This window comes from Bufo gargarizans, chromosome 3 (assembly GCF_014858855.1).
Source record: "Bufo gargarizans isolate SCDJY-AF-19 chromosome 3, ASM1485885v1, whole genome shotgun sequence".
Taxonomy (NCBI): domain Eukaryota; kingdom Metazoa; phylum Chordata; class Amphibia; order Anura; family Bufonidae; genus Bufo; species Bufo gargarizans.
In genome coordinates, this window is record NC_058082.1 from 213,160,693 (window position 1) to 213,183,378 (window position 22,686).

The 22,686-nt window shown below is 44.8% G+C and overlaps 1 protein-coding gene across 2 annotated transcripts in view; it reads left to right on the plus strand.

Annotated features, from left to right (window-relative positions):
* NMS (neuromedin S) overlaps positions 1-22,686 on the plus strand; it is a 99,115-nt gene that overhangs the window by 21,431 nt on the left and 54,998 nt on the right. For both annotated transcript variants that reach the window (XM_044288279.1, XM_044288280.1), the window contains exon 3: positions 13,608-13,664. In XM_044288279.1, coding sequence (XP_044144214.1) covers positions 13,608-13,664 — 57 coding nt within the window. The remainder of the gene's footprint in view (positions 1-13,607; positions 13,665-22,686) is intronic.

Genomic DNA, 22,686 nt, shown 5'->3' on the forward strand with positions numbered 1-22,686 from the left:
TCCCTAGTTCCGTTATTTTCGCGGCCTGTATGCGGAACCATTCACTTCAATGGGGCCACAAAAAAAACAAAAACGACTGTGTGCATTCCATGTCCGTATGTCCATTCCACAAAAAATTGGAACATGACCTAGTATTGTCTGCATTACGGACTGTTCTATTAGAGCCCGGACTGCAAAACATCCAACTGTTGTGTGCATGAGCCCTTATAAAGAAGATATACCACACTGAGGGTCATTTTTTGGAAACCTTTCTGGAAATTTTACATGATTTTAATGACAATTCTTACTGAGAATCTTGCAACACACCTCTTTATTTATTTCCATTAGTTATAGAGCACCAACATACTCTATGGTGCTGTACAGCGATTGTGATTAGTGTTGAGCAAATCAAAGCATACAAAGCGGAATTCCAGCTAAAGTTTAGGAAAAATTCAGTTTGCTGCTAAGCGGATTTTACTCGCACTTTTTCTTAAAATGGTGGCTGAAAATTTAAGATGAAAAATGCCAAGTCAGAGATTCTTAATATCACACTCTCTGAGGATAAAGTAACGCAACTAAAAAGAGCATGCCCCTTCTGTTGGTCCAAGGGTCCCATTAAATACTTGGGAATTAAAATTCCACAAAATCTAGGAAACTTATTCAAACACAACTACATACCATTACGGGATAACATCAAACAACTACTTCAACTAAAAATATAACATACCATTTTTGTCATGGATGGGCAGAAAAAATATTATTAAAGCATAAGTAATGCCCATACACATTTCATCGCGATTGTTTCCAGACATGAAACGTCTGTTTTCCAACTTTCTCTGGTTTGGGAGGAGACCGTGCATATCATATAAAGTCCTGATAAAAATCAGAGAAAGGGGCGGCCTAGGATTACCCTAAGTAGGCACATATTATAAATCAATACAGCTTCATAAGTGGCTAGAATTAGCGGACCCAATAAGACAGAAAGGTGTCAAGGATCTATATGAATACAGTGTGGGGTCTTCCTTTCAAAAATACCTTTGGCTCCCGAATAAAAAGACAGATGCAATAGAGGGAATGGACCCTATGTTTAAAGGAGTATATGAGATGGGGAGCTCTGAAAGGGGTACTTTAGCTCCTACTCCATCTCCAACGAGTCTTTCTAATCTCCAACGGGATTTCTAACAGATCTGGGAGGAGACTCGTCTCCAACCAGTCTCCTCCCAGATCTGTTAGAAATCCCGATACACAGATTAAAGTAGGAGATTTTATGGGTGACACAGATCACTATTTAAAAGAAAAGCTCACCGAAACAATTAGAAAATCTTCAACATTTTTCCTTGCCAACTCACATATAAGAACTGTGTGCAGGAGAGCTGCAGGGAAATACCTGTTCCAGAGACCCCTTACCGACTTAGAGACACTGCTGACAACAACTCAAGCGATACAAAGGAAGGTTTCTGAGATCTGCTTGGTTTTGGGAGGTCAAGGTGAGGTTCCAAAACCACCATACTTATTGGCATGGGAAAAGGAATTAAATATTGTGCTCTCAGAACAGGAGACAAAAAAGATACTAGCAACCTCTCACGGATTTACGCAATGTGTCCGTCTACAAGAGAACCATTTTAAACTTCTCACTAGATAGTACAGAACACCTGAGTTCTTATTTAAAAGAGGGCTTTCTGACTCCCAGCGGTGCTAGAGATGTAAAGAAGGAGTGGGCTCTTTATCACATATCTGGTGGTTTGCCCCTAGATTATAAAGTACTGGGAAGAGGTAAATAAAGCGGTTAAGAAAATAGCCATACCAGACTTTAACATCACTATTGAGATGGTAGTTCTCTCAACACCTTCTAGCTTATACACTCCTGCAAAGAAAAACCTAATAACACACCTGATAGCAATAGCTAAAGCACATATACCAGTACACTGGTTAGATACACGACCTCCCACATTTCAAGAATGGAAAGCCAAAGTAGATCAAATCTATAATTTTGAGGAAATGACTAGCTGGATAAATAGAAATCATGATAGTTTCCTTAAGGTTGGAGATTTTGGGAACTTGTGAAAGCTGATGGTTAGGAATTTGTAGAAGAGTGAGATTGTAAACCGAGAACAAGGCAGGTGATTTGACTCCGCCACCAGAAAAGAGTGCGTACGCAGAAGTCAAGATTAAGAAAATAGCATTTACTATAAATTAATAAAAGTAGGTTAACAGTGAAGTTACAGAGGTAAAGACAAGCAAAATATTCAAAACAGTATAAACAATACAAGTTAAACACTGCAACAATTTTCACCTTTGCTGTGTCCGTATTCGCAGTGCGGACACTAAGAAATAATAGTCCCAGAAACTGTCCCTAACTGACCCTAACTTTCAAGCGGGTGCGCACCCCCCTTATTCCAGTGGTCCAACTGGACCGCTTACAGTTTGTGGAAGTGCGCGGTGGGGCCCGATGTCGTCCTTTTCCTTTAACTAGCGCAGGATACGCAACAAAGAAGTCCTCTTCAGTAGGGCGGGAAAATAGTTGAATATAATCCAGAATTTTACAGTTACTGTCTGGTACCTCGACAGCACTGTGAGTCTCTTTACTGTTTGGGGCAATCCATTCAGCCCAATGTCGGGTCCACAGGTTAGTTGCTGCACACAGTCCTTTTTAACTTGGCTTCACTAAATGCACGGTTTCTTTGTACTCCATCCGTCTCTAGACTGAAGTTCACACAGCTTGGCTGCTGTCATGGTCTTACCTCCTTGCTGTTCCCTTCGTTTGACATGTGCTGGCGGCCATCTTGGTTTCTGGGTTTTCTTGTAGCCTCCCACCCTGCGGCTCCTCCTTCCCACTGGGAGGAGCTGGATGCCTAGCTCATATATATAGGAGGTCTGTGGCTTCAGTTCCTTGCTTGGTCCTCCTGTGTTCACATGCTTCCAAGACTGCTGCTGCTTCTGGTTCCTGATCCTGGCCTCGTCTGACTACCCCGTTGGTTCCTGTTCCTGGCTTCGTCTGACTACCCTTCTGGTTCCTGACCTCTGTCTCCGCAAGACCCTGCTTCGGTTTAGCCATCCGTTCGGACTTTGCTACGGCTTGCTCTTCAATAAAACCTTCTTATTTTCCACTTATCTCTTGTTGTACGTCTGGTTCATGGTTCCATGACATTAGGACCAAGCCATGAATTCTGACGGTACAGGGCCACCCTCGCTACCTACGCTGGTTGCCAGACTTGATCAGCAGGATCACCTGTTGGGTCGGTTCGCTGTGGCGTTGCAAACCCTGCTTGAACGCACGGCTCATTTAGCTTCCGTTGCCGATGGGTCGGTTGTCGCTCCTGGGCCCGCTCCTACTGCCGCTCCGGTTGTTGCGCCAGAGTCTACCCCGACACCTGTTGCTGCGCCTGTGGTGTTTCAGGGTATGACCGGTTCTGCCCCCCTTCCACAGCGCTTTGGGGGAGAGCCAACTCAGTGCCGAGGTTTCCTTAACCAGGTGGGCATTTACTTCGAGTTGCTGCCACATGCCTTTCCTACTGAGAGATCAAGGGTGGGCTTCTTGATCTCGCTGCTCTCGGACAAGGCCTTGGCCTGGGCCAGCCCTTTATGGGAGAACAACAATCCGGTGGTTGCCGAGTTTTCCGGTTTTGTTGCTTCTCTTCGGAAGGTATTCGATGTGCCGGCTCGTGCTGCCTCTGCTGCGAAGCTCCTTATGTCCATCAGACAGGGTTCACGATCCGTAGCTGAATACGCCATTGAGTTTCGTACCCTGGCAGCAGAGGTGGGCTGGAATAATGAGGCTCTGGTCGCTGCTTTCTCTCATGGTCTCTCGGATGCCTTGAAGGATGAGGTTGCAGCTAAGGACCTACCAGTGGAGCTCGAGTCTCTTATTTCTTTCCTGATTTTGATTGACACCAGACTCAGGGAGAGACCTTCCTTTAAGGAGAGCCTGCGGAGGTCTCCTAACAGATTGGCGCCTACGTTTGCTGTCCCACCCGTGCCTCCCTCTCCTCCCACGCCTCCTGGGGATGACTTGTCTGGGGGTGAACCCATGCAGCGGGGGTTTGCTCGCCTGTCTGAGGGGGAGAGGGTACTCCGGAGACGCGAGGGCCGATGCATGTACTGTGGTCTCGGTGGGCATTTTCGGTTGGCATGTCCGAACCGTCCGGGAGAACGCTCGCACCTGAGGTCCTGTCGGGGGCAGATCTTGGGTGGAGTCTCCTCGTCCCCGGTTTCCCGTGTTGACAAACCACTGATCACGGTTGTCCTCTCCTGGGTCGGGGGTTCGGTGACGACCCAGGCGTTGGTGGACTCTGGTGCTGGTGGTTTGTTCATTGATAGAGTGTTCGTTGCCGCCAATTCCATTCCTCTGCAGCCTCGAGGTTCCCCACTGGCTCTTGAGGCGATAGACGGCAGACCCCTTCTGCCACCACACGTGACTCATGAGACCCTTCCAGTGGGGATGGCCATTGGTGCCGTTCACAGAGAGTCGGTCTGTCTCCAGGTTATTTCGTCTCCACACTACTCGGTGGTCTTGGGGTACCCCTGGCTCCAGAAGCATAATCCGACTTTCGATTGGAGATCGGTCGAGATCCTCTCGTGGTCACCGCAGTGTGGGGCTAGTTGCATCCATGGGCCTGTCAAGTTGCTGTGTACTTCCTCGGACTCTCTGTTGCCTCCTGAATACGAAGAGTACCGGGATGTATTCGATAAGGTGCGCGCGGTTGCCCTACCTCCGCACCGCCCATACGATTGTGCCATAGAGTTACAATCCGGTGCCGTTCCTCCTCGTGGCAAAGTCTATCCACTGTCGGTAGCGGAGAATGAGGCCATGGAGGAGTACGTGAGGGAGGCGCTTTCACGCGGACACATTCGCAAATCCTCGTCCCCGGCAGGGGCTGGATTTTTCTTTGTGAAAAAGAAGGGCGGCGAGTTGAGGCCTTGCATCGATTACAGGGGTCTCAATCGCATCACGATCAAGAACGCTTACCCGATACCCTTGATTTCCGAGCTGTTCGATCGCCTCAAAGGGGCCACGGTCTTTACCAAACTCGACCTGAGGGCGGCATATAACCTGGTAAGGATCAAGGCGGGCGATGAGTGGAAGACCGCGTTTAACACCAGGACCGGTCATTATGAATCCTTGGTTATGCCCTTTGGGTTGTGCAATGCGCCCGCAGTCTTCCAGGAATTCATCAACGATGTTTTCCGTGACCTGTTGCAGCAGTGTGTGGTGGTCTATTTGGATGACATCTTGGTATATTCTGCATCCATGGAGGCCCACATTCTGGATGTCAGACGAGTGTTGCAACGCTTACGAGAGAACAAGCTGTTCGGTAAGCTTGAGAAATGCGAATTTCACCGATCCCAGGTAACCTTCTTAGGTTACATCATTTCCGCTGAGGGGTTCTCCATGGATCCTGAGAAGGTTTCGGCTGTCTTACAGTGGCCCCAGCCCAGTGGGCTTCGTGCCCTGCAGCGCTTTTTGGGCTTCGCCAATTATTATCGGAAGTTCATCAGGGACTTTTCCATGCTAGCCAAGCCTCTCACGGATCTGACCAGGAAGGGCAGTAATCCTCAGGTCTGGCCGCTCGAGGCCATCCGAGCTTTTGAGGCTCTAAAGTCCGCCTTTGTGTCGGCTCCGATTCTGTCGCATCCCAACCCTGGGTTGCCTTTTGTCCTCGAGGTGGACGCGTCTGAGACGGGAGTAGGCGCCCTCCTGTCTCAGCGTAGAACACCAGAGGGTCCTCTGCTTCCTTGTGGGTTTTACTCCCGGAAACTGTCTTCCGCGGAGTGCAACTATCAGATTGGTGACAGGGAGTTATTGGCCATCGTGCAGGCCCTTAAAGAATGGAGGCACTTGCTCGAGGGCTCGGTGGTTCCGGTTCTCATCCTGACGGACCACAAGAATCTGACCTACCTCTCTGAGGCCAAGAGATTGACACCACGTCAGGCCAGATGGGCTCTGTTCTTGTCACGTTTTAATTACGTGGTCTCCTACCTACCCGGCTCCAAGAACATCAGAGCGGATGCCTTATCACGGCAGTACTCCGAGCTGTCCGGGGAGGAGTCGATTCCGACTACGGTCATACCCCCGAATCAGATCCTGGCCGCTATTCGCACCAGCCTGACTTCTCCTCTGGGTGAGCAGATTTTGGCGGCTCAATCTGGTGCTCCCTCTGAGAGACCCAACGGCAGATGTTTTGTGCCTGAGGAGTTGCGCACTCGGTTGTTGCGAACCTACCATAACTCCAAGGCCGCGGGGCACCCTGGAAAGAATCAGCTGTCCTGGGCGGTTTCACGTCTGTTCTGGTGGCCTTCTCTACGTTCCGACATCGCCGCATATGTAGCGGCATGCTCCGTTTGTGCCCAGAGTAAGTCCCCTCGGCACCTTCCGTTGGGCCTTTTGCAACCCATAGCCACCGGGGAGCGTCCATGGTCACACCTGGGGATGGATTTCATTGTGGACCTCCCTGCATCCCGAGGCCATACGGTCATTCTCATGATTGTGGATCGGTTTTCCAAAATGTGCCACTGTGTTCCTCTCAAGAAGTTACCCTCTGCACAAGAGTTGGCCTCGATTTTTGCCAGGGAGGTCTTCCGGTTGCACGGTTTGCCCAAGGAGATTGTGTCGGATCGGGGGAGTCAGTTTGTGTCCAGGTTCTGGCGCGCCTTTTGCTCCCAGTTGGGGATTCATCTCTCTTTCTCCTCGGCCTACCACCCTCAGTCCAATGGGGCCGCAGAACGATCCAATCAGGCCTTGGAGCAATTCCTTCGTTGCTATGTCTCCGATCACCAAGACAATTGGGTTGACCTCCTGCCTTGGGCTGAGTTTGCCAGGAACACGGCGGTGAACTCTTCCTCTGGGACGTCTCCCTTCATGGCCAATTATGGGTTCCAACCTGCCGTGTTACCGGAGGTATTCTCTCCCCAGGATATTCCGGCTGTGGAGGATCACCTTTCCGTCCTACGTGCTTCTTGGGTACAGATCCAGAGGTCCCTTGAGGTCTCTGCGCAGCGCCAGAAACTCCAGGCTGATCGCAGACGAGCGCCCGCTCCTTCCTACCAGGTCGGAGACCGCGTATGGTTGTCCACCCGCAACCTCAACCTTCGAGTGCCCACTCCCAAGCTGGCGCCTCGCTTTGTTGGTCCCTTCCGAGTGCTTCGCAGGGTAAACCCGGTAGCCTATGCCCTTGCGCTTCCTCCTGGCATGCGGATCTCCAACGTGTTTCATGTCTCCCTGTTGAAGCCACTGGTGTGTAATCGTTTCACTTCCTCGATTCCTCGGCCTCGTCCGGTCCAAGTGGGCAATCGTGAGGAGTATGAGGTGAGCAATATCCTGGACTCACGCCTGGTCCGCGGCCGGGTGCAGTTTTTGGTCCATTGGCGTGGTTATGGTCCAGAGGAGCGTTCCTGGGTTCCCTCCGCAGATGTCCATGCTCCTGTCTTGCTCCGAGCCTTCCACGCACGCTTCCCTCAGAAACCGTTCCTTACTCCGCGGAGGAGGGGCCCTTGAGGGGGAGGTACTGTCATGGTCTTACCTCCTTGCTGTTCCCTTCGTTTGACATGTGCTGGCGGCCATCTTGGTTTCTGGGTTTTCTTGTAGCCTCCCACCCTGCGGCTCCTCCTTCCCACTGGGAGGAGCTGGATGCCTAGCTCATATATATAGGAGGTCTGTGGCTTCAGTTCCTTGCTTGGTCCTCCTGTGTTCACATGCTTCCAAGACTGCTGCTGCTTCTGGTTCCTGATCCTGGCCTCGTCTGACTACCCCGTTGGTTCCTGTTCCTGGCTTCGTCTGACTACCCTTCTGGTTCCTGACCTCTGTCTCCGCAAGACCCTGCTTCGGTTTAGCCATCCGTTCGGACTTTGCTACGGCTTGCTCTTCAATAAAACCTTCTTATTTTCCACTTATCTCTTGTTGTACGTCTGGTTCATGGTTCCATGACAGCTGCACAGGGAAGTCCTTTAGTATCTCCACACACATCTTACACAGCACAGAACTTGTTTTCTATCTTGCCAATATGGCGGCAGCTGCAGTTCAAGTCCCTCTTCCTCCTTCTTTCTGCTCACACTGAGGCAGGCCGACATCATAAGGGGCGTGTCACTTCAATACTTAGCTGCTGCCTTAAAGAGCCAGTATCACAGTAATACACTCTCTCTATGGTAAACTCCAATGCAAATTGGTCCTATGCGGCCATCTACTGACCAAACAAATACTGCAGATATTTTACATTAAATTTTAACAGTTTACCAGGATAATGAAACTTAGAGGCATAACATGACTGTTTATTACAAGATGACAGTGACATTCTGAATCACAGTCAAGAATGTGAAATCAACTTAAAACCTATTGAAAGCCAGATATTGGCTAACTAGAAAAGATAAGGAGGAATTGGTTGCCCTTTTCTTTCCCCCCTCCCTCTTCCCCACCTTTACACAGTTCCATCCCCCCCTCCCTGATACCTTTCGAGGTTCTGATAACACTTAGCAACACTAGATTCTTTGTCCATGACAGTCCAGAATGCTGTATATAAGATCCTTGTTGAAGGAAGGCAAGATATATGTGTAAATGTACAACAGAAGATCTCTTCTTAAACAAATTTGTACAACATCTTGTAAAAACTGCTGTTTTTGACTGCTTTAGACATTTGCCGACTGAAAAACAGTTATCAGATTGTCTTTAAAATGTTTATTGAATCTGATATAAAAAAAATGAAAATAAAGTATTTACAAAAAAAAGGGCTTAAAATAAAAATAAAATATACTCACCTCATCCACTGTCCATTCCATCTTGATTGAAAAAAACACGCCAACGGACCTGCGGCAGCATGAAGACGACACCATGCGATGCCACTCTCCACACTTGGCCACCTTGGCCAGCGTGAACGCGTGGTGACATCATCACGTTCGCCGCAGGACCTTTGGAGGGTTTTCTTTAATCAAGATGGGAGCTGACGGCAAGTAAATGAGGCAAGTATAATATTTTTTTAAACCAGAGTTAATCCCCTAAGCACCTGAATGTGAGTCTCAGATTCCATTATCCACATTGAACATGGCATCTGAGGGGTTAAATGACAGAGGGCGGCACAATCACTGTTCCCCGTCATTGCGCCCACTCCATATAATGAAAAGCGAAGATGCCGAACCAGATTTGCCCAAACTTTGCTCATCACTAATTGTGACATTAGCTCTTTTCCTCAATGGGGCTCAAAGTCTAATTACAATATAATTAGCCTTTACATCTAGTATAGCATTATCACATTAGAATTGATAGCAGTTTGTGCTGTGAAATATAGATTAGTTGATGTCAGGATTGGCAAGGAAGACAAAACCATGAATTCTAGGAAACACAGATCAAATCTTGACAATAAATCATTTTCCATAAAAAAGGTTAGAGGAATACACAACACTAGTGAATGATTTATATCACTAGTATAACCAGTATAAGTCCAGTTTTAGACAAAGTGTGGCCCCTTGGCAAAATAAAAATTAGGGCCCAAATGCTGAAAAACTGTAACAACAACGTGAAAGTGGTGTACAAAACACTGCAGTGCTTCCAGGGATACTGCTAAAGTCTTAAAGCAGGGGTCAGCAACCTAGCCAATTCCCAGAATGCTCCATTCTTTTCTATGAGATTTCTAAGAAGAGAAAGTATGCATGCTGGGAGTTGTAGTTTCACAACAGCTGCAGTGCCGGAAGTTGCCTACCCTTTTCTTAAAGGATCAGGGACATGAGCCCTATACCAGAAAAAATTATATACCATAATTGCCAATATTTCAATTTTGTCTGGACAATCATGCAAAGTGGACTGCAATAGGGATGGGGTTTAATCCTCTAATAATCCTTTTACAGTGGGCAGTACAGGTCCCCAGTCTTCAGCAACATCTGATTGGAGGGGGGGGGGGGGGGGGGGGGCATGTTAAATGGATTTCAGGGCGCTAATAAGCAGATGTTTTCAGCAGCATTTCAGCAACAAAATATAAGCAGATTACAAGCAGATGTGCTGCATATTTTTAACGTGTAAACCCAGCCTTAGGCCTAGTTCACACAAACGTTTTTTTTTGCGAGTGTACGGGCTGTTTTTTTGTGTTCCGTATATGGTCCGTATACAGAACCATTCATTTCAATGGTTCCGCAAAAAAAAAGGAATGTACTCCGTATGCATTCCGTTTCCGTATTTCCGTTCCGTTGAAAGATAGAACATGTCCTATTATTGCCCGCAAATAACGTTCCGTGGCTCCATTCAAGTCAATGGGTCCGCAAAAAAAACGGAACACATACGGAAATGCATCCGTATGTATTCCGTATCCGTTCCGGTTTTCCTGAACCATCTATTGAAAATGTTATGCCTTCTATGTAATTTCTTCTATGTAATTACTGTACACTGTACATGGCATACAGAAAAACGGAACCGAAAAACGGAAAGGAAACGGAAACACAACGGAACTCAAAAGCGGAACAACGGATCCGTGAAAAACGGACCGCAAAAAACTATAAAAGCCATACGTTCCTGTGAACTAGGCCTTAGAGTACCTGCACATAGGTGCAGAGGAGCCATACAAATTTCCATGCGGATTTCTGTGAGTTTTCTACACCCAAACCTCACCAAAAACCCGCAGGGGCACAAATACAAACACCACTGCCTAAATTCTTTGCATATAAGAATTCTGGAGCACAAATAAGATTTCATTTTGGCTGAAGTTGGTAGGCATGAGACATAATATAAAACATACCTTTGTTAGAATTATCCTTAGTTTAGAAAATTTGATTTTCTATATACCCTAGTTTGATTTGTATGCTAATGAGGCCTCAAAGTGTCCAGAGGGGCATGAATAATGGTAAGCCCACCTTTTTCAACAACCTAAGCCCACGCCTTCCCTCGATCCCAGTAGATCCCATCCAGTCTTCCCCCTCCTCTGTGACGTCACAGCATAGAACTCCCCCCATCTGGTCATCGACATCACATGGTCTGGCGCCAGGGGTGCACCTAGCCTTTCTGCTGCCTAAGGAGAAAATTAAAAAAGCGCCCCCCACTTGTCACTAGGGCTGCGCCACCTAGCCTAATTGGCGTTGCCAATTATAAGTACAGTGAGGCCGATGCCCACTGCAGAGAAGTCAATGCGTAAACACAGACATTTCCTGTTCTGTGCAACATTTTCTGAGGGACATGATGACCAGGTGAGAGGAGTTCTATGCTCATCGTGACATTGCAGAGGAAGAGCAGACTGGATGGTGCACGGGGAGGTACTGAGATTGAGTGAAAAGGCAGGCTAGGATTCTTGCTGGAGGCGGTCTAGTACTCCTGAAACAGTTATTCACGTCCTGCTGGGCACTTTGAGGCCTCACTAGCATACCAACCAAATTACTGCTTGCTCTGCTCTGGCCCAAAGTGTCGTTATCTCAGGTGATGTCTACCTCCTATCAGACTTTGAAAAGGGGTCCTGAGTACTCCAAAATGCATTGTCCATGTGAAAATACGCAATAAAGGTCTTACGGTTCATGACCACATTGGTCATGGATTTGCACCTGCTAGTTATCACTCTTTAGTGAGGCTCAAGTAGTCCACCCATTCTCTTCCTGTGCTTCTCCTGCTCCTTCGGTTGATTGGCTTCTGCCCTTAGTGACTGAAGATAGCACCAGCTGAACCGACCTCCGCCCCTGCACTCTAAAATTCACTAGGATTGTGCCCGATTTTGTGGGGCAACAGGTGAGCATAATATATCCACTTATTCACATTATGAGAGCTTCTTTGGCCATTTTTTTACTGCTCCTGTTCTTGATGTGGCAAGAAATGGCTGAGAATGACAATCACTGGCTGTAAACAAGCCATGACACTGATGTGGAATTCTAATGTAGAAAAAAGCACTCTCCAGTATTCCTTAAAAAAATCAATCCTTTATTGTGAATGCATTAAAAACATACAAAAGGATACAAAAACCTACGTAATGCAGACAAAGTAAGACTTGTCATTACTCATGGCATGCATAATGGTTTCCTCTTAGCCAGTTTTCTTATAACAATAACATTGCACTTTTTTAGTGTGTTTTAAGAGAACTAGCTAAGAGGAAACCATTTTGCCACAAGCAAGGACAAGTTTTACCGTGTTCGAAACACGTGGGTGTTAGTTTTTTTTTAAAATGTGGACAAGGTCTAGCTTGGAGCCTTGACCAAAATAATCCCAAAATTTAAATAGCAAATGGACTGACCCCTCATTGGGGACCAAAGGGAATAAAACTTTTAATGGTAACTAAATTAGAATAAATGGCACAAAAAAGGATACAAAAATAGACAAGCCCGGATGGGCCAAAAGACAAGAGCACAAAGACAACCCAGTGTAAAGAAAGGAACGTTCTCACCCGGATAGTTGATGGATAGATGGATAGGTCTATGTAGACGAAGCCCGGTTAGAGATGCATCAGGGGAGATGTCCAATTCTTGGGAGATGATGATCACTGCAAAACGTGCGTTAAAGATGATAGTACTGGAGATTGCTTGATAGTAGGCAAGGTCGGCCCTGACTATATACCCCATGACTTGGGCCCCACAGTGACCATATTGCGCTCTATAGCGCTCCAAATGTGCTAAGACAGCCCACTGGCATGCCAGCACTTGTGGTCCTTCTGTGAAGATAAGTTGTTGTCAGGCCCCACTGGTCTGGCCACCGTACCATGAGCTCGAATAGGTCCCACTGGTCCATTCTTTTTTGTCTTTTAGCCATTTTGGACATAATGACTCAGCTCATAGCTTGTAGCCAGTTCTTCTAGCCCATCTGGCTATCAGTATTGCTAATTTTACAGGCGCCACACTGCCTGTTACCCTGTATTTTTTCATGTCCCCTGATGAGTTTTTTCAACTGAAACGTGACACGTCGGGACATCTATAGGGCATACTAGGGACACCGGGCCCACACTAGGGTTAGGTATCCAGACGGGGTCGCTCCTTGCGGAGAAAGCACTCTGTATAGGTAGGCAGGGTCTATTAGCCCCTTCCCTCCTTCCAGGGTCACATTATGGACTCTGTTCCCGACCTTGCCTACTATCAAGCAATCTCCAGTACTATCATCTTTAACGCACGTTTTCCAGTGATCATCATCTCCCAAGAATTGGACATCTCCCCTGATGCATCTCTAACCGGGCTTCGTCTACATAGACCTATCCATCAACTATCCGGGTGAGAACGTCGCTTTCTTTACACTTGTTTGTCTTCGTGCTCTTGTCTTTTGGCCCATCCGGGCTTGTCTATTTTTGTATCCTTTTTTGTGCCATTTATTCTAATTTAGTTACCATTAAATGTTAAGTTTTATTCCCTTTGGTCCCCAATGAGGGGTCAGTCCATTTGTTAGTTTTTTTATCCTTTGTACAAGATGTTTTTAATGCATTTACAATAAAGTGTTTTTTTGTTTTATTTTGTTTTTTAAGTTGTGCTGGAGAGATTGCTTTTACGGTTCTACAATTCTCTGTGCACCTAGGTCTGAAAGCTGCAAGATTATGACAAAAGTGCTGAACAAATCCCATTTTTTCTGTCATTAGATAACACTGATGTGAACACAGCCTAAGATTAGGAATATGCTAAATCAATGCTTTTAGTTTAGTAAAGTGTATAATATTTTATGTTATTGCCAGTACTTTAATATGTACTTCTTTTTTGTCTAGAGACTAGCATTCTGCTTCAGCCAATGGACAGCGCTGTCAGATCAAGATCAACCCCAGGTAAAACCATAAGAAAAATGTATATTTTGGGTGACAATACATTTCATAATGAGCTATGTACTCTATGGTAGAATCAGTTTTTTTATATAAAGCAGATAAAATATAACTTGCAGCCTGTTACCACATCTCCTGGTTTTTGAAAAGCCCATGGAGGGACAACAGCGTAACACACCACTGCAAATTTTTTCTACACTGAGCTACGCCTCTAACTCTGCCCAGTGCTCCTTTGCCTTTTTCACTCTAAAATTGTACAAAACTAAAATAATTCACTGATATTGTTTAGAATGTTGAAAAGTGTGTTTCATCTTCAACTTTATGCCTTTTGGAGATTATTTCATGTCCAACTATTCACAGTAACAGTCATTTTGACAAGGGGTGCCCAAACTTTGCATGCCACTGTACAGGTGAAACTCGAAAAATTAGAATATCGTGCAAAGTTAATTTATTTCAGTAATGCAACTTTAAAGGTGAAACTAACATTTGAGATACTGTAGACTCATTACATGCAAAGCGAGATATTTCAAGCCTTTATTTGTTATAATTTGGATGATTATGGCTTATAGCTTATGAAACCTCGAAGTTACAATTTCAGGTACCCTTTACTCAGGGGGTATGGATTAATTAGCTGACTAGAGTGTGACACTTTGAGCCTAGAATATTGAACCTTTTTTTTCACAAAATTCTAATTTTAAGTTGCATTTATGCAATTCCTTTTAATTTGCATTACTGAAATAAATGGACCTTTGCACGATATTCAAATTTTTCGAGTTTCACCTGTATGTGTTACTGTGTACATTTTCAAAATGTCTACACGTATGTGATACCATGTATCTGACAACCTTTCCAATGATGAAACGTTTCTACAGAAAATGTATATATTATAGTACATTTGGTTGGTGCAAGTATAAAAAAGGTATTTAAAGTGAATCTGTTACCTGAACATGCTGCCATATTTAAAGGGGTTGTGCCACCAGTAATATTGAGAACCTATTCTCAGGACAAGTAATCAATATCTGATCAGGGGAGGTCCCACTCGCAGAACCATCTGTGATCAGCTGTTTAAAGAGGAGGCAGACTCATATGAGCGCTACTTCCTCTTCAAGATTACACTGCATGTCGTCTCGGAAGTCTCAGAGTGTAATTAGAAGTGTTTGTTCCTTTCATATAAACGGTAAACACTTATAAACAAAAAAATAGCACACTGCTTCCATAACTTATTAAGAAAACCCATGTTTATTGAATAACATATGGTTAAAAAGACATCCACATGGTATTGATATCCAATACCACATGTAGGTGCCGAACAGTGGTCACATAACAAGTTTTGCAGGATATATAAAAGAGGTATAAAACCACAGTGTGGTACATCTAAAATAACCAAATATTGCACAGTATAAAGACCCAGAAGAAAACACCTCCACAGGAGCGTTAGCTTCCTCAGGGGAGACTAAGGAAACCAACGCAAAACACAGCAACATGAAACCAGGAGATAATGTCAAAGGTAAAGTCAGAGGGCAAAGGCAAGGTCACAACAGGCCCAGTCAAATACCAGGAGGTCATGTCAGAGGCAAAATCCCTAATCAGAGGCAATGTCAAAGTAACAGGGAAAGGTCAAAGATCCAGACAGCTAGTGACTGAGGCTTAGAAAACTAATCACTGGCACCAGATGCCTGTTTAAATAACCCTCTTCAAGAGGCATGTGACACCAGCACAGAGCCTGATTGGTCCATCGTCCTAGCTCCCTGATAGGTCAAGCAGCCCCAGTGTCAGTGGGGCTAATTGCTGTAGCAACAGAGCACCGCCTGCGTCATCATATTGCAGCTGGTTTTGCCGCAGGAGTGCAGACAGGTAAGGCTACTTTCACACTAGCGTTCGCGGTTCCGCTTGTGAGTTCCGTTTAAAGGCTCTCACAAGCGGCCCCGAACGCATCCGTACTGCCCCAATTCATTCTGAGTGGATGCGGATTCGCTCAGAATGCCTCAGTCTGGCACCGTCTGTCCTCCGCTCCGCTCAGCAGGTGGACACCCGAACGCTGCTTGGCCGTGTGGAGCCAAACGGATCCGTCCAGACTTACAATGTAAGTCAATGGGGACGGATCCGTTTGAAGGTGACACAATATGGTGCAATTTCAAACTGATCCGTCACCCATTGACTTTCAATGTAAAGTCTGGACGGATCCGTCTGACTAACTTTCACACTTAGAATTTTTTCTGAAATATAATGCAGACGGATCCGTTCTGAACGGATCCCATCGTCTGCATTATATGAGTGGATCCGTCTGTGCAGATACCAGACGGATCCGCTCCGAACACAAGTGTGAAAGTAGCCTAAGTGTGTGACATAACAAAGATCAAGAATAAAATGTCAAGACTAGGAGCAGTTTAAAATCAATACTTTGTAACATTATGACTCATAAAAACACCATTTAGCCATCCTTCAAACAGACTTTTTTGTGGCATTTTTTTCTCTAGCATTTTTACAAGCATTTCTGCGGTTTACTTAATACAATTTTTTTTTACATTATCTGAAATTTAGTAGAGGAATGCACTACAAGCAGTGTTTTTTTTTTTTCTCGTGGTGCGTTTAAATTTTTTCATTTTTTTTTTCATGGCATTTGTTTTCAGAATACAGCATGCTCTAGGTAGGAAATGTTTTTCTTTTTTTGTTTTCTATAGCGAAGTCTATGCAAAAATGCCTCATAAAAGGTCCATACCTACAGCATTTTAAGTTTTGAAAATAGGCAAAAAAGAATATTTTTTTGTTGCTTTCTATACTGAATTCCTGATAACATCTGACCAGTGTTTTTTAATTAAAAAAGGCAAAAAAGATAAGGAAAAATGTTGAAAAAACACACTAAGGGACAAGTCACTCGATTCTAAAAAACACATAAAAAATTAATAAAAATCATCATGGAGTCTGCACATTTCTTTCTTGAGGTTTTTAAAATTCACAGTTATGACATTAACCCGTCAAAGGGTCATCTTACTAAAGGTAGTACATTACCACAAGAACTCACAGACTACTACACTATTAAAATGCAGCCTTTAATATAAATATACTAAAAATAATCCTGAGTCATAAATAATGATATATAAAAAAAATTAAATAAATCCACAATAGTATAATGGGCAGTTATATAGGCATGGGTGCAGGTTAGTTAATGAATCGGGCAGTTATCCCTAAATCTCGCCCTATACTGTCAACCCTGCAAATAAAACGGAATGGCCGCCACGATAGGGGCAATCCCGTATCAGGAACCTCCTGCACACCTTAGGATGGCCCTGATTGGGGATAAGTGGCCCACTCAATATGTGGCCTCTAACTAAATTATGAATCAACTACCACAGGTACGCAAAATAATAAACTGCATTTTCAGCTTGAGCTTTTTGACACGGATCTGCACCAAAAAACGCACTGAAAATGCAAAAAAAACACATAAACGTACATAGAGCTTTTCTTTTCTGCTTCCTATTCAGATAGGGCATGCTGCTTCTTCTTTCCACACTTCTTTTTTACACAATGTTTCCCATTGAAATGGCTGTTTTGAGAATTGATTTTGAGGCAGAAATGCTCCAAAATCAGCGCCAAATAACTCCATGTGAACTAGCCCTTAGGAATGAGTCTGAAAATCTTTATTTTTAAAATCAGATAAGGCTAGTTTCACACTAGCGTTCGTCGGTCCGCTCGTGAGCTCCGTTTGAAGGAGCTCACGAGCGGACCCGAACGCCTCCGTCCAGCCCTGATGCAGTCTGAATGGAGCGGATCCGCTCAGACTGCATCAGTCTGGCGGCGTTCAGCCTCCGCTCGCCTCCGCACGGACAGGCGGACAGCTGAACGCTGCTTGCAGCGTTCAGCTGTCCGCCTGGCCGTGCGGAGGCGAGCGGATCCGTTCAGACTTACAATTGTAAGTCAATGGGAACGGATCCGCTTGAAGAGGTCACCATATGGCTCAATCTTCAAGCGGATCCGTCCCCCATTGACTTTACATTGAAAGTCTGAACGGATCCGCTCAGGCATCTTGCGCACTTAGAAAATTTTCTAAGTTATTAATGCAGACGGATCCGTACTGAACGGAGCCTCCGTCTGCATTAATATGATCGGATCCGTTCAGAACGGATCCGATCAAGCGCAAGTGTGAAAGTAGCCTAAATTCCAAAAATAAACCTGCACGCCTGGCTCTGCAAGTGCTGCTATTAGACTGCTCCAGGTTCACATGGGCCCTTGGGCGAAAAAGCCTCAGTGGGCCCCCTTGTGGCATTTTGCACAACAGAAGCGGCAATTAAGCTGCATGTGTTATAGATGTTGCCAAATACAATAGACAGAACACGCTACAGAGCGGATATATGTGAATCGATCCTTATACCCCTAGTTTTTAATCCCTTAGGTCTATTTAGTATTCCGTTTTTACTGTACACCCTCTAAAGAGAAACAGACATTAAATATGAAAATAAATTTCAATATGAATTCTGATAGCACTATGCTGCTGCCTGCCCCTGTGCCCCCAATGCCCAATAAATATCAATATGATGATATTTTAATTTGGAGCACAGCAGGGCAGGCTGCAGCAGACTAGGGTTGTCGCGGTACCTAAATTTTGATTTGATTTCTATAACATAAAAAAGTATTGCGATACTCAATACCATTCGATACCACGCGGAAAAAAAAAACACCCAAAAAAAAAAGCGTGCATTCTGCATTTTATGGAACGTCCGGCCCATAATCGAACAGTTCTATCCTATTTTTTGGGATGACAAGTTGACAAAAAAAAATGTCGAATCGCTTGGTTTATGTTTTATTTTTTTTCTGTTACGACGCTCACCGCATAGGAGATATTTTAGTTATTTTAATAGTTTGGACTTCAGACATGACGATATGTAATATGTTTATTTATTTATTGTTCATATATTTTATATGTAAAATTGGTAATGGTGGTGATTTATACTTAATATTTTGGTGCTTTTTTGTAACTTTTTATATATTTTTATTTAATAACTATTTCCCCCCTTAGTGGCTAGAACCTGGGATCTTTTCATCCCTTGTCCTAATCACCCTAATAGAGCTCTATCAGGGTGAATAGGACTTCACATTCTCCCTGCTGCCCTGTGCATAGTACACACAGCAGCAGGGAGCTTACCATGGCAGCCAGGGCTTCAGTAGTGTCCTGGCTGCCATGGTAACCGGTCGGAGCCCCAGGATTACATAGCTGGGGCTCCGATCAGAAGCTGCCACTGCCACCAATTAGGAGAGGGGAGGGGACCCTGTGGCCATTGCCACCAATGATTTTAATACTGGGAGGTTTGGGGGGGCGCATTGCGCCACCAATGTTTTTAATACTGGGGTGGGGGGGAGGGTGCAATGCGCCACCAATGATAATTAACCTTTAATACAGATACAGGAGGCAGGTGCGGCAGAATCACATAGCCCTCACCCGACCTCTGACAGGGAGCTGCGATCAGCGGCAGTTAACCCATCAGGTGCTGCACCTAAGGGGTTAACTACCGCTGATTGCAGTTCCCTGTCAGAGGTCAGGTGACGGCTATGTGATTCTGCCGCACCTGCCTCCTGTATCTGTATTAAAGGTTAATTATCATTGCAAGTAAATTCAATAATTCAATTGTACAATAAATAGACTGTACAAACAAAATTATTGAGACACCTACACATTACACCTGTAGGAGCTTTTATGGCATACTATTCTAAATCCAAACGCATTAATATGGAGTTGGGCCTCCCTTTGCAGCTAAAACAGCTTCCACTCTATTGGAAAAGCATTTTACAAGATTTTGGAGTGTGTCTGTGGGAATTATTGTTCATTCATCCAGAAGAGCATATGTGAGATTAGACATTGATGATGGACAAGAGGATCTGGCTGTCAATCTCCATTCTAGTTTATTCAAAAGGTGTTCACTGGGGTAGAGGTCAAGGCTCTGCGTGGGCTATTCAAATTCTCCAACAACAAACTAACTAAACCACATCTTGTCATGCTGGAACAAAAAAGAGCCAAACCCAGACTAATCCATGAGACTGCCAGATTTGTCTCTTCAGAGAACACCTTTCCACTGCTTGGTGATGTAAGACTTGCATGCATCGGGCATGCTAGGAAGATCCCAGAGCACCGTTTTCAGGTGATGTTAATGCCAGATGAGGTTTGGAGCTCTGCAGTTATTGAGCCAGCAGTGTATTGGAGTATTGGTGACTTTGCGTTAGTATTAGTGACATTTGGCTACTTCACTCTGTAACATTACCCGGTCTGCCACTTCATGGCTGAGTTGCTGTGGTTCCTAAATGCTCCCACTTGGCAATGATATCACTCACAGTTGATTGTGGAATAATTAGGAAGGAATACATTTCATAAACTGACTTGTTACAATGGTGGCATCCTACTACAGGACATGTAATTCAGTGAGCTTTTTAGAACGACCCATTCTTTCACAGATGTTAGTAAAGGTAGACTGCTTGGCTAGGGGCTGGATTTTATACACCTGTGGCAATGAGACTGAATGAAACACCTGAATTTAATGATAAAGAGGTTTACTTTTATCTTTAAGTGTAAATGTATAGGAAATGTAAATGAGCTGTAAGACAGCAACAGAAGGAGACTTAGGCCTCTTGCACAGGACTGATATGGTTTCTGTTTCAGTTTTTGATCCGTTCTGTATAAGTTTTTTGCATCCAAGTGTATCCAGTTTTTCACGGATACACAAATTGGTTAAAGTAACTGTAGTGTACATTATGCCATTGAAATGCATTGGTTCTATCGCTCTCCAAGTGATACCAGTTATAAAAACAGATACTAAAAATGATTGTGTGCAAGGGGCCTTAACCCCTTCCCGCAACACGGGAGGTTGCTAGGCAACCAGTTACGCCGGCGGGAACGATTTACAGCGCTCACCGGCCGGCAATCGCTGTTATTGGTCCATTACTGCAGACGGACCAATCTTCGTGCATTGTTGCTGTTTAGGCAGGAACTATGTGTACTCTCCTTCTGATCGTCCCAATTCCTGTCAGGGAAGCGATCAAAGAAGGACCTACTGTCAAAATCCACACACTACAGAGTATTAACCCCTTCAGTGCCAAAACGCTGCTCTTCAGCCTGTCCATCCATCAAGACACCTGTCACTCCAGCCTGTCCTTCCATCAAGACACTTGTCACTCCAGCCTGTCCGTCTGTTAAGACACTTGTCACTCCAGTCTGTCCGTCCATCAAGAGACCTGTCACACCAGCCTGTCCGTCCGTCAATTCGCCTGTCACACCAGCCTGTCCGTCTGTCAAGACACCTGTTACACACTCCCAAGTTACCAAAAAAAATAAAAATTAACCCTGTCACTACGTGTACCATCCTCCTGTGTGTATATACTCGTGTCCTGTGCTTGAGTGGCACCAGTTTGTAAAATATAAGTCTCCTATGCCCTATGTGGATTTGTGCCACCTATAACTGTAAAATAATACATTAATTAACCCTTTTCTGCTCCAAAAAGGATATTGGCACTACTCTGTGCCCCATACTAGACCCCTATATATCATTTTCAGCCTCCTGAGGCTCATAGCCAGCCATCTGTGCTACCTGTGACACCTGTCAATAACTGCCAAGTGACTCAGGGAGTTTTTATCCAGAATTTATAGGATTTTAGTTCGATATTATATATATACAGACGTGGACAAAATTGTTGGTACCCTTTGGTCAATGAAAGAAAAAGTCACAATGGTCACAGAAATAACTTTAATCTGACAAAAGTAATAATAAATTAAAATTCTATAAATGTTAACCAATGAAAGTCAGACATTGTTTTTCAACCATGCTTCAACAGAATTATGTAAAAAAATAAACTCATGAAACAGGCATGGACAAAAATGATGGTACCCCTAACTTAATATTTTGTTGCGCAACCTTTTGAGGCAATCACTGCAATCAAACGCTTCCTGTAACTGTCAATGAGACATCTGCACCTCTCAGCAGGTATTTTGGCCCACTCCTCATGAGCAAACTGCTCCAGTTGTGTCCGGTTTGAAGGGTGCCTTTTCCAGACTGCATGTTTCAGCTCCTTCCAAAGATGCTCAATAGGATTGAGGTCAGGGCTCATAGAAGGCCACTTTAGAATAGTCCAATTTTTTCCTCTTAGCCATTCTTGGGTGTTTTTAGCGGTGTGTTTTGGGTCATTGTCCTGTTGCAAGACCCATGACCTGCGACTGAGACCAAGCTTTCTGACACTGGCTAGTACATTTCTCTCTAGAATTCCTTGATAGTCTTGAGATTTCATTGTACCCTGCACAGATTCAAGACACCCTGTGCCAGACGCAGCAAAGCAGCCCCAGAACATAACAGAGCCTCCTCCATGTTTCACAGTAGGGACAGTGTTCTTTTCTTGATATGCTTCATTTTTTCGTCTGTGAACATACAGCTGATGTGCCTTGGCAAAAACTTCGATTTTTGTCTCATCTGTCCACAGGACATTCTCCCAGAAGCTTTGTGGCTTGTCAACATGTAGTTTGGCATATTCCAGTCTTGCTTTTTTATGATTCGTTTTCAACAATGGTGTCCTCCTTGGTCGTCTCCCGTGTAGTCCACTTTGGCTCAAACAACGACGGATGGTGCGATCTGACACTGATGTTCCTTGAGCATGAAGTTCACCTTGAATCTCTTTAGAAGTCTTTCTAGGCTCTTTTGTTACCATTCGGATTATCCGTCTCTTAGATTTGTCATCAATTTTCCTCCTGCGGCCACGTCCAGGGAGGTTGGCTACAGTCCCATGGATCTTAAACTTATGAATAATATGTGCAACTGTACTCACAGGAACATCTAGTTGCTTGGAGATGGTCTTATAGCCTTTACCTTTAACATGCTTGTCTATAATTTTCTTTCTGATCTCTTGAGACAGCTCTTTCCTTTGCTTCCTCTGGTCCATGTCGAGTGTGGTACACACCATATCACCAAACAACACAGTGATTACCTGGAGCCATATATATAGGCCCAATGGCTGATTACAAGGTTGTAGACACCTGTGATGCTAATTAGTGGACACA